Genomic DNA, 12,769 nt, shown 5'->3' on the forward strand with positions numbered 1-12,769 from the left:
GAAAGATCTTGGGGTGAGTATAACACCGAGCATGTCTCCGGAAGCACACATCAATCAGATAACTGCTGCAGCATATGGGCGCCTGGCAAACCTGAGAACAGCATTCCGATACCTTAGTAAGGAATCGTTCAAGACACTGTACACCGTGTATGTCAGGCCCATACTGGAGTATGCAGCACCTGTTTGGAACCCGCACTTAATAAAGCACGTCAAGAAACTAGAGAAAGTACAAAGGTTTGCGACAAGGTTAGTTCCAGAGCTAAGGGGAATGTCCTATGAAGAAAGATTAAGGGAAATCGGCCTGACGACACTGGAGGACAGGAGGGTCAGGGGAGACATGATAACGACATATAAAATACTGCGTGGAATAGACAAGGTGGACAAAGACAGGATGTTCCAGGGAGGGGACACAGAAACAAGAGGCCACAATTGGAAGTTGAAGACACAAATGAGTCAGAGAGATATTAGTAAGTATTTCTTCAGTCACAGAGTTGTAAGGCAGTGGAATAGCCTAGAAAATGATGTAGTGGAGGCAGGAACCATACACAGTTTTAAGACGAGGTTTGATAAAGCTCATGGAGCGGGGAGAGAGAGTGCCCAGTAGCAACCGGTGAAGAGGCGGGGCCAGGAGCTAAGACTCGACCCCTGCAACCACAAATAGGTGAGTACACACACATGCACACACACACACATGCACACACACACACATGCACATGTGTGTGTGTGTGTCTGTATGTGTGTGTGTGTGTGTGTGTGTGTGTGTGTGTGTGTGTGTGCACACACACATGCACACACACACACACATACACACACACACACACACACACACACACACACACACATACAGACACACACACACACATATACAGGATTTTACACCTTCCTGTGAAGTGACCCTATAACCCTTCCTTCCCCCTCCCCATCTCTCTCCCTCTCCCCTCTCTCTCTCTCTCTCTCTCTCTCTCTCTCTCTCTCTCTCTCTCTCTCTCTCTCTCTCCCTCTCTTCCTCTCACTCTTTCTCTCTTCCTCTCTTTCTCCCTCTCCCTCTCTTTCTTCCTCTCTTACTCTCTCTCTTCCTCTTTCTTTTTTTTCTCTCTCTCTCTTCCCTTGTCACTCCCCCCTCTCTCTTACCTTTTCCCTCTCTCTCACTTTCTCCCCCCTTTTTCCCTTCTTTTCCCCTCCTTCTAGGCTCCCCTTCTCTCTCTATCTCTCACTCTCTCCCTTTTTTACTTTTTCTCTCTCTCTCTCTTTCACTAAAAAAAAAAATGGTTGGGACTCGCAGGAATCAGGGATCAGATGACAATGGTACTGGTAGGGAGGAATGGATGGAGGAACAGTGGAAAAGGATAGAGCAAGAATGGGAGAGAAAATTAGGAGAGCTTTCTGAAAAAATGGAGAAAGAGCTCTCTGTGAAATGGGAAAAGAGGTTGGAGAAGGAGACAAAGAAGTGGGAGGCACAAGTCGAAACTGCAGTAGCCAGGGTAAAGGTCCTAGAATTTGAGGTAAACAGGCTGAAGCAAGTCTCAGGGGTAGTGACCAGAGAACACACACCATACGAAGATGAGAGGCTGAACAGGAAGGAAGGAGATATGAATTATGCTAAGGTCATATCAGCCTGCAAAGAAGGGCCAGGGAGTGGAAGGGAAGAGCAGATGGGTGCAGATGGAGAGGGAGATAGGTCGAATGCTGAGGCACAACCATGCTACCAAGAGCCACTGGAAAAATCAAGGGAGAAAATGACCACATACAGACAGGAACCAGAGTCACAGAGGGAGAGGCAATGGGAGGAGGAAAGGGCAAAATCAGTGATTATCCATGGGCTTCGGGAGAGAGAGGAAAGGACACACACTGAAAGATGGCAGGAAGAAAGAAAGGAGATTGAGAAAATCATCACGGAAATAGGGGGAGAAGACATGGATGAGATTGTAAATTTTCAGAGAATAGGGGGGTACTTGAAGGGGAGAAACCGACCGATCAAGCTGATTCTCAGGACAGAAACAGTGCGGAACAGGATCCTCCAAGAGAAACCACGGTTGAAAAGCTCGGAAGAGCACAAGAAGGTGTTCCTAGACAGAGACAGAACACAAAAAGAGAGACAGCAGCTGAGGGAGAGGACAAAAAAGCGAAAGGAGCTAGGAAAGGAGACAAGGATGGAACCAGCAGAGGTCAGTCAGAGCAGAACAGAGCAGCAAGGGCAAGCACACACACAACTAACCTCAGAACCCCACAACCTATCACACCATCCCAACACACAATACAATCCATACCCACAGCTTCCACCCAACCCCCAACCATAGAATCCCACAGTATGCTACCAGGTCTCCCACCCCCACAGGCCCCCCAAACCACAGTGTTGGAAAGGAAACTGAAGGTATGGTACACAAACGCTGATGGAATAACAAACAAGTGGGAGGAGTGGCACGAAAGAGTCAAAGAGGCATCACCAGCCATCATAGCGATCACAGAAACCAAGCTTACAGGTATGATAACAGATGCCATCTTTCCAGCGGGATACCAGATCCTGAGAAAAGACAAAAGGAACAGGGGGGGTGGAGGAGTGGCATTGCTGATCAAACACCGATGGAATTTTGATGAGCTGGAGAGAGGAGACAGCGGAGAAGAAAGTGATTACATAGCGGGAACGCTTCACTCTGGTGGTCCCAAGGTGATAATTGCAGTGATGTATAACCCACCACAGAACAGCAGGAGGCCAAGGCAAGAGTATGACGAGAGTAATAGAGCGATGGTTGACACACTGGCTGCAGTGGCGAGAAGAGCTCATGCATGCAGGGCAAAGCTCCTGATCATGGGCGACTTTAACCACAAGGAGATCGAATGGGAGAACTTGGAGCCACATGGGGGCCAAGATACTTGGAGGGCTAAGATGATGGAGGTGGTACTGGAAAACTTCATGTACCAACACGTAAGGGACACTACAAGAGAGAGAGGAGAGGATGAACCAGCAAGACTGGACTTAGTATTCACCTTGAGTAGTGCAGATATTGAGGACATCACATATGAAAGACCCCTTGGGGCCAGCGATCATGTGGTTTTGAGCTTCGAATACACAGTAGAGCTACAAGTGGAGGGGGAAGCAGGAAGGCCAGGACAAATGAAACCAAACTACAGGAAAGGGGACTACACAGGAATGAGGAACTTCCTGAATGAGGTTCAGTGGGACAGAGAACTGGCAGGGAAGCCAGTTAATGAGATGATGGAATATGTAGCAATAATGTGCAAGGAGGCTGAGGAGAGGTTTGTACCCAAGGGTAACAGGAATAATGAAAAAGCCAGGAAGAGCCCATGGTTCACCCAAAGATGCAAGGAGGCGAAAACCAAGTGCGCTAGGGAATGGAAGAAATATAGAAGGCAAAGGACCCAGGAGAATAAGGAGAGCAGTCGTAGAGCCAGAAACGAATATGCACAGATAAGAAGGGAGGCCCAACGTCAATATGAAAACAACATAGCAGCAAAAGCCAAATCTGACCCGAAGCTGTTATACAGCCACATCAGGAAGAAAACAACCGTCAAGGACCAGGTAATCAGGCTAAGGAAGGAAGGAGGAGAGACAACAAGAAATGACTGTGAAGTATGTGAGGAACTCAACAAGAGATTCAAAGAAGTGTTCACAGAGGAGACAGAAGGGGCTCCAGAAAGACGGAGAGGTGGGGTACACCACCATGTGCTGGACACAGTACACACAACCGAGGAAGAAGTGAAGAGGCTTCTGAGTGAGCTAGATACCTCAAAGGCAATGGGGCCAGATAACATCTCTCCATGGGTTGTTCCATAGTATGAAACAATATGGAGATGAAGTGACAGGATGGAAATCAACTTCGACAACTTCCACTAGTGAGAGCGGCTGGATTTGAGAGGGACCTGACCTCTCAGCATCTGAGTTCTTACCTCTCCTAATGGCCTACGTCTCACCTCTTGGCGCTATAAAAGCTCCATCTTGTCACTTCATCTCCACATTGTTTCATACTATGGAACAATGCTCTTCTCCAGACTGAGGGACTGACCACCTCAAAACTTTAAGGGTGATGGACTGATTACATCGTCTTCAAGTATCTTCTGCTTCTATCAACTTTTCTGTACTTGACTGAAGAAGCCTACTGTGTAGGCGAAACATTTCATAATAAAGATACCTAACTGTTGCATATGTGTCTTACCTAACAATCTCTCCATGGGTCCTGAGAGAGGGAGCAGAGGCACTATGTGTACCCCTAACAACAATATTCAATACATCTATCGAAACAGGGAGATTGCCTGAGGCATGGAAGACAGGAAATGTGGTCCCAATCTTTAGAAAAGGAGACAGACATGAAGCACTAAACTACAGACCAGTGTCACTGACATGTATAGCATGCAAAATCATGGAAAAGATTGTCAGGAGAAGAATGGTGGAACATCTAGAAAGGAATGATCTCATCACCAGCAGCCAACATGGTTTCAGAGATGGGAAATCCTGTGTCACAAACCTACTGGAGTTCTATGACATGGTGACAGCAGTAAGACAAGAGAGAGAGGGGTGGGTGGATTGCATTTTCTTGGACTGCAAGAAGGCGTTTGACACAGTACCACACAAGAGATTAGTGCAAAAACTGGAGGACCAAGCAGGGATAACAGGGAAGGCACTGCAATGGATCAGGGAATACTTGTCAGGAAGACAGCAGCGAGTAATGGTACGTGGCGAGGTGTCAGAGTGGGCACCTGTGACCAGCGGGGTCCCACAGGGGTCAGTCCTAGGACCAGTGCTGTTTCTGGTATTTGTGAACGACATGACGGAAGGAATAAACTCCGAGGTGTCCCTGTTTGCAGATGACGTGAAGTTGATGAGAAGAGTTCATTCGATCGAAGACCAGGCAGAAATACAAAGGGATCTGGACAGGCTGCAGCCCTGGTCCAGCAACTGGCTCCTGGAGTTCAATCCCACCAAGTGCAAAGTCATGAGGATTGGGGAAGGGCAAAGAAGACCGCAGACGGAGTACAGTCTAGAGGGCCAGAGACTACAAACATCACTCAAGGAAAAAGATCGTGGGGTGAGTATAACACCAGGCACATCTCCTGAAGCGCACATCAACCAAATAACTGCCGCAGCATATGGGCGCCTGGCAAACCTCAGAACAGCATTCCGACATCTTAATAAGGAATCGTTCAGGACCCTGTACACCGTGTACGTTAGGCCCATATTGGAGTATGCGGCACCAGTTTGGAACCCACACCTAGCCAAGCATGTAAAGAAACTAGAGAAAGTGCAAAGGTTTGCAACAAGACTAGTCCCAGAGTTAAGAGGTATGTCCTATGAGGAGAGGTTAAGGGAAATCAACCTGACGACACTGGAGGACAGGAGAGATAGGGGGGACATGATAACGACTTACAAAATACTGAGAGGAATTGACAAGGTGGACAAAGACAGGATGTTCCAGAGACTGGACACAGCAACATGGGGACACAGTTGGAAGCTGAAGACACAGATGAATCAAAGGGATGTTAGGAAGTATTTCTTCAGCCACAGAGTAGTCAGTAAGTGGAATAGTTTGGGAAGCGATGTAGTGGAGGCAGGATCCATACATAGCTTTAAGCAGAGGTACGATAAAGCTCATGGTTCAGGGAGAGTGACCTAGTAGCGACCAGTGACGAGGCGGGGCCAGGAGCTTGGACTCGACCCCTGCAACCTCAACTAGGTGAGTACACACACACACGCATGCACGCATACACATATATTACATACATACATACATTATTTCTTGTAGTAATAAACCTGTGTAGGTCATTCAGTGTAAGGAGTGATGGAAACTTCATCCTCTGTCTGCTAATATCAACTCAGTCTCTGACTCGCCACACCTAGCAGTTACCAAATAGACAGCATCAAATGATTAGGTAGGGCAAATAAAGTGATGTACCTATACACTGTGTAATGCTCATGGATGCTTAAGCTGTTATACCCCTGGGGAAAAACAGACTTTTGTAAAAGCAGAATAAATAAATTTGCTGTTTAAGATCTGTCCTTAGACTTGTTTCACTGATTCTTGTCATTCCAGTAAGCTGGTCAAGTTTGGATTGGGAGAGTAATAGAGAAAATTACCCCATATGTACCGTCTAGGATCAATGGAGTGCCCATGGTACATGGAAGATGGTGTTAGAACTGCTGTCTTGTTATACAGTATGGGCATGTTGAACCAGCTGGTAATGTAATGCACTTAATCAGCTGCTACTGATGGAACACCACCATTGAGGCCTTAAGTCACTGCAGGAGGAACTATTCTTTTCCTGCCAGTGTTGTCTCTTAGGCACTGAGAAAGGTAGACATTCCTTAATCAGAAAGGTTTAAGCTGTCTGTCTACTCACAGATGGTTTAGATGACCAGCCGAGATCGTTATTGGGGTGTGGTCGCTGTGATGTCTATGCGGCTACTAGGAGCCACAAGTGTAAGTTGCTCCTTGCTTACACTTCAATAAACTGTCTTATAGCAAACATGTACAAGTGGGATTGAAGGAATGGCTCAAGAAAGGGAAATATAGAGTAGAAAATTAGTGGTAATTGGAAGGTCAATATAGAAATTAAATGCAATATATCAGACCATGGGATGGTGGTGCAGTATAGGTGTATCCAAAAAAATAGACCTATCTGTTGGGAAAAATAAAATAATTTATTTTCTACTACCCACTGTAGTAATATTGTAAGTGGCCTATTATATCCTATCTTTATACTTTTATATCTTGTCTGCTTGTGGTATTGGTGTATTACATCTGCTTACAAGCACGTGTGTGCCTGAATGTTTGCATGAGTGTGTGTTTTTATTATCTTAATTACTTTCTTATACACTGATTACAAATATTTATAAATATTCTCTTGAAAGTTTTTTTTTTAAGAACTTATCAGGTTAGAGTAAAACGTCTTTGAAATTTCTATAAAATTTGTCATTAATTCATCCACTTTTCAATAGAAGGATCTTGTTCCCATACTCTAAAATTAAGGATTTTTTTTTTTTTATTAACACATTGGCTGTTTCCCACCCAGGCAGGGTGACCCCCCCAAAAAAGAAACACTTTCATCATCACTCACTCTATCACTGTCTTGCCAGAGGTGTGCCTACACTACAGTTAAAAAATAAGGATGTAATAAATTTGAGGGAACCTGAAATGTTTAGGATGTGAATACTGATTCTAGATGTAAAGATCTGCAATAGTGTGTAAGCAAACTATTTACAATGTAAAGCTGTGTGAATACATATTACAGAATTCAACTCAGCAGTTGGCTAACACCCAGGTACTGTACCTACTTACTGCAGTCAGCTAACACCTAGGTACTGTACCTACTTACTGCAGTCAGCTAACACCCAGGTACTGTACCTACTTACTGCAGTCAGCTAACACCCAGGTACTGTACCTACTTACTGTGGTTAGCTAACACCCAGGTACTGTAACTACTTACTGCTAGGTGCACCAGGGTAAAAGTTGTAAGGAAACATGCCCAACATTTCCAGGGTTCCAATCTTGGTCCTTCATTTGTGAGCTAAAGAAACTACCACGAAATGTGTGAGATGTAGAATTTATACTCTCTAGTATGTATAATAGATCTTTTTTAAAGAACTACTACATGGTAGCTTAATTTGAGTGATGGTCTATCTTCAGTCTTATTCTCATCTACATTTATATGTGCCTTTTTATACATGCTTATTAAGGGTGAGCATTCTTTCAGGTCATCGCCGTAACCAGTCCAATTTCTCAGAGACCAGCGAGAGCTCATCTGAAAATCACTCATCAGAAGTCGACAAGCTCCTTAAGGTCAGGCTATTGATCATAAAACATATAATACCGGCTTTTAGTTAATGGAAAAATCAAGTAAATCAATATTTTAAGTGCATATTAGTCACATTTATCAGAATCCTACATTAATTTAGATATTACAAAAACAAATTTTTGGCATTATGCAAGTTATTATTTTTTCAGTAAAATTTTCCATCTAATCTCCTTAAACCCAACTTATGTCTTTTCTCACCCAAATCTAACCATACTAACAGACACAGCAAATGTTGAACTGCTAAAAATATCTACTTGGATGATTACCAACAAACTTACTCTCAATATTGACAAAACCTACTTCATGCTTTTCGGAAACAGAGCTTCAAATGTACAGCTAAACATATTAATAAATGGTTCACCTATCTCGAGACAGGCAGAGGGCAAATTTCTAGGGCTCCATCTTGACTGCAGTCTCAAATTTCAGACACACATACAGCAAATTTCCAAGAAAGTCTCCAAAACAGTAGGCATCCTTTCAAAGATACGGTACTATGTACCCCAATCAGCTCTTCTAGCTTTGTACCACTTTCTCATTTACCCTTACCTCACCTATGGTATTTGTGCATGGGGCTCAACCACAGCAAATCACCTTAACCCTTTAACACTTTGACTGTTTCGGCCGTATATATAAGTCTTACGAGCCAGTGTTTCAGACATATATCTCAATAATTCTAGGGATGTGTAATGTCACCATGGTTGTTTAATATATTTATAGATGGGGTTGCAAAAGAAGTAAATGCTAGGGTGTTCAGGAGAGGGGTGGGATTAAATTATGGGGAATCAAATACAAAATGGGAATTGACACAGTTGCTTTTTGCTGATGATACTGTGCTTATGGGAGATTCTAAAGAAAAATTGCAAAGTTTAGTGGATGAGTTTGGGAGTGTGTGTGAAGGTAGAAAGTTGAAAGTGAACATAGAAAAGAGTAAGGTGATGAGGGTATCAAATGATTTAGATAAAGAAAAATTGGATATCAAATTGGGGAGGAGGAGTATGGAAGAAGTGAATGTTTTCAGATACTTGGGAGTTGACGTGTCGGCGGATGGATTTATGAAAGATGAGATTAATCATAGAATTGATGAGGGAAAAAAGGTGAGTGGTGCGTTGAGGTATGTGTGGAGACAAAAAACGTTATTTATGGAGGCAAAGAAGGGAATGTATGAAAGTATAGTAGTACCAACACTCTTATATGGGTGTGAAGCTTGGGTTGTGAATGCAGCAGCGAGGAGGCGGTTGGAGGCAGTGGAGATGTCCTGTCTAAGGGCAATGTGTGGTGTAAATATTATGCAGAAAATTCGGAGTGTGGAAATTAGGAGAAGGTGTGGAGTTAATAAAAGTATTAGTCAGAGGGCTGAAGAGGGGTTGTTGAGGTGGTTTGGTCATTTAGAGAGAATGGATCAAAGTAGAATGACATGGAGAGCATTTAAATCTGTAGGGGAAGGAAAGCGGGGTAGGGGTCGTCCTCGAAAAGGTTGGAAGGAAGGGGTAAGGGAGGTTTTGTGGATGAGGGGCTTGGACTTCTGGCAGGCGTGCATGAGCGTGTTCGATAGGAGTGAATGGAGACGAATGGTATTTGGGACCTGACGATCTGTTGGAGTGTGAGCAGGGTAATATTTAGTGAAGGGATTTAGGGAAACCGGTTATTTTATATAGCCGGACTTGAGTCCTGGGAATGGGAAGTACAATACCTGCACTCTAAAGGAGGGGTTTTGGGATATTAGCAGTTTGGAGGGATATGAAGTGTATCTTTATACGTATATGCTTCTAAACTGTTGTGTTCTGAGCACCTCTGCAAAAACAGTGATTATGTGTGAGTGAGGCGAAAGTGTTGAATGATGATGAAAGTATTTTCTTTTTGGGTCACCCTGCCTTGGTGGGAGACGGCCGACTTGTTAAAAAAAAAAATTCTAGCAGCTTCAAATCAAGCAGGAGAAAGCTGGTAGGCCCACATGTGAGAGAATGGATTTGTGTGGTCAGTGTGCACTGTGTAAAAAAAATCCTGCAGCACGCAGTGCATAATGAGAGAAAAAAAAAAACTCCGACCGTGTTTTTGGATTAAAACACCGACTTTGAGGTGTATTTTCGTATAGTATTTATGGTTGTATTCTCATTTTCTTGGTGTCATTTGATAGAATGGAAAACATATTACAGAAATAGAGATGATTTTGATTAGTTTCACGATGAAAATGACCTTGAAATTGAGCTCAAAGTAGCGAAAATGTTTGATTTTTATCAATGTTCAAGAGTAAGCAAATCACACCACACATCCAATACACGTCAACTGGGGAGTCTGATATTCTTTCACTAGTACATTGATATTATTTATACCATTTTTTACAATAATGCAGTAGTCTTCATAACAGTAAATCTTCTATTTTTTGTGTGAATAAAAAATAAATATAGAAAGCAAGAGTAATATAAGAGGGGCTTAGAGACATGACTAATGAACAGAGGATATGTTATTTTAGTGCCAAGAATGTCTGCATTGTTTATTCTGGACCCTATTTTGTAATTGGCATCTTTTTTAATTTGTGTGAAATTGGCCAAATTGCCAATTTCTGACCACTTTATTGGGTAGTTGAAATCAGTAAATAGGCAGTTTCTTGTACTCAATTGATAGAAAAATGGAGTTCTAAAGAAATAGCTATGAGTTTGGTTAACTGGAACAATGGAACTGGCCGAAAATAGGGCTCAAAGTTGGCGAAATCACCGATGCGTATATATTGCCGAGATCGCTAACTTCGCGGGAGCGTAATTCCATAAGTTTTTGATCAAATTTTGTACTTTTGATGTCATTACCATCGGGAAAAAAGTCTCTATCATTTCATAAGAAAAAAATAACTTTTTTTTTTTTTTCCAAAAATTTTTCGACATAGAATGACAGTTTCAGAAAGGGCTTGCAACAGTCAAAGGGTTAATACCTCAGCAAAACGCTGCAGTGCAATTGATTACTAACTCCTGCATTAGACAACATACACCACCACTTTTCAAGAGTCTTAACTTACTAAATATACAAAACATCCACACTTATTATTGTGCCTACTGCATACACAGAACACTATACTCCAATGTAAACCCTCCTCTCAAACTCCTCCTTGATAACTATAACAGAACACACAACCATAATACGCGACACAGATCACTCTTCGACATTCCCCGTGTTCATCTCTCCCTTTGCAAAAATGCTATGCACGTAAAAGGCCCGAAGATATGGAATTCATTGCCAGAACAAACTAAAGGACCCCTGTCTGCAGATCAGTTTCAGGCCCAAATAAGAAATCGCCTCATCACCCAAAATTAACCAGACAAACCGTACCTAACCACTACCAGTTTCTCAAATATTACTCATATTGTGCTGATGAATGTTCAACCACTTACTACTTTGAAATTAGGATGTCTGTACTTTTCACTGTTTTGAACAATAGTAGATTGTAATACAGTACATCATAATGTAAATTGTTCCATCATAATACCAAATTTCATTGTTTTAAATAGTACTAAACTGTAATACATCACACTGTAAATTGTTTTAAATTGTTACATTGTAATACTGTAATCTTTATTAACTAATTCAGTAGAGTAAAAAGTCTCTACTAGGCTTATCAAAACCATGTAGCATCACCTGATATAATATTAAATTCTCCTGTGCTCACTCTAACTCATCTAATGACCATATGAACTATGTATTATTGCCTTACTATTCTTAAATTAATCTTTAAAGTTTGCCCGAAATGCTCAGCATGCAGAGGGGCATTTGGCATGTACACCAAACTATTATATTCCTCTGTACAACCATATAATTTGTCAAAATAAAAAGTCTGATCTAAACTTTAAGTAAATTGTCTCACATTAGGGTAAAATATTTAAGCTAGATGAAATATACAAAAATAAATTCTGAAAATTTCACCTGGTTTTATTTATTTATTTATTTATTTATTTATTATCTTATTCAACATACACCCATATACAATATATTAGTCATTATTGACAAATAGGATCTAGGCTGCAGCAATTTAGGACTTTTTTTTTTTTAATTTCTTGAAAGATGATTTGAAAATTGTATATTAATAACTGGAGGTGGGAAGTACAGTGCCTGCACTCTGAAGGAGGGGTGGGGATATCTGTAGTATTGAACTATAGTATTAGCACCCCTCTGGCAAGATAGTGATAGATTGAATAATGGTAAAAGTATTTCTTTTTTGGGGTCACCCTACCTTGGTGGGAGACTGCCAGTTTGTTGGAAAAAAAAAAGTGACCCTCCCTTCTACTCAATCCTGTTTTAAGGTTCATTCATATTTGGGAAAAGCCTGTTATTATTTAGTTTTTCTTACTGAGTGATTACAATAAAATTACTTATCTTTAACCTAATTATTTGCAAATACTAGGCAGTTAACAAATAAGAAAAAAAGGCACAATACCGTGACTGGAACGATACACAAATAACCCGCACATAAAAGAGAGAAGCTTATGACGACGTTTCGGTCTGACTTGGACCATTTACAAAGTCACACTAACCAGAAATGGAGCAGGACGGCTATATATAGGCAGGAAGTGGTGGTGGTAGTAGTAGTAGTAGTACAAGAATGGTATATAATACCGACAAGATGAAATTAAGACACACATGCGCAACACCCGGGCATCCCTATCGTAGACGTTTTGCCATCCAGCCAGCCACTGGATGGCGAAACGTCCACAACAAAGACACCCAAACGCCGCACATGTGTCTCAATTTCATCAGTAGTGGTAGTAGTAGAAGTAGAAGAGGTAGTAGTAGTGGTAGTGGTAGAAGTGGTGAATAAGGAGGACGAGCCAGTCCAAAACAAAGGAAGGGGAGCACTGTAAGAGAGCTAGGTGCCCACAGAGGGAGAGCAAGCGCACAGAGGTGCATGAAAGGGAAAGTGGTGAAATAAATAAATGAAAAAGGAACAGAAACACGAGACAGAAGAGAGAAAGACAACCCA

General features: G+C 42.0%; 1 protein-coding gene across 3 annotated transcripts in view; it reads left to right on the forward strand.

Moving 5' to 3' along the window:
• Positions 1-12,769, forward strand: part of LOC128699621 (TATA element modulatory factor) — a 104,591-nt gene that overhangs the window by 47,187 nt on the left and 44,635 nt on the right. For 2 of the 3 annotated variants that reach the window (XM_053792352.2, XM_053792353.2), the window contains one exon: positions 7,705-7,790. In XM_053792352.2, the coding sequence (XP_053648327.2) occupies positions 7,705-7,790 (86 nt within the window). Of the gene's footprint in view, positions 1-6,353; positions 6,432-7,704; positions 7,791-12,769 lie in introns of all 3 variants that reach the window. The other variant, XM_053792351.2, reaches the window with a different exon arrangement.

The sequence above is a fragment of the Cherax quadricarinatus genome, chromosome 67, assembly GCF_038502225.1.
Source record: "Cherax quadricarinatus isolate ZL_2023a chromosome 67, ASM3850222v1, whole genome shotgun sequence".
In the NCBI taxonomy this organism is placed as follows: domain Eukaryota; kingdom Metazoa; phylum Arthropoda; class Malacostraca; order Decapoda; family Parastacidae; genus Cherax; species Cherax quadricarinatus.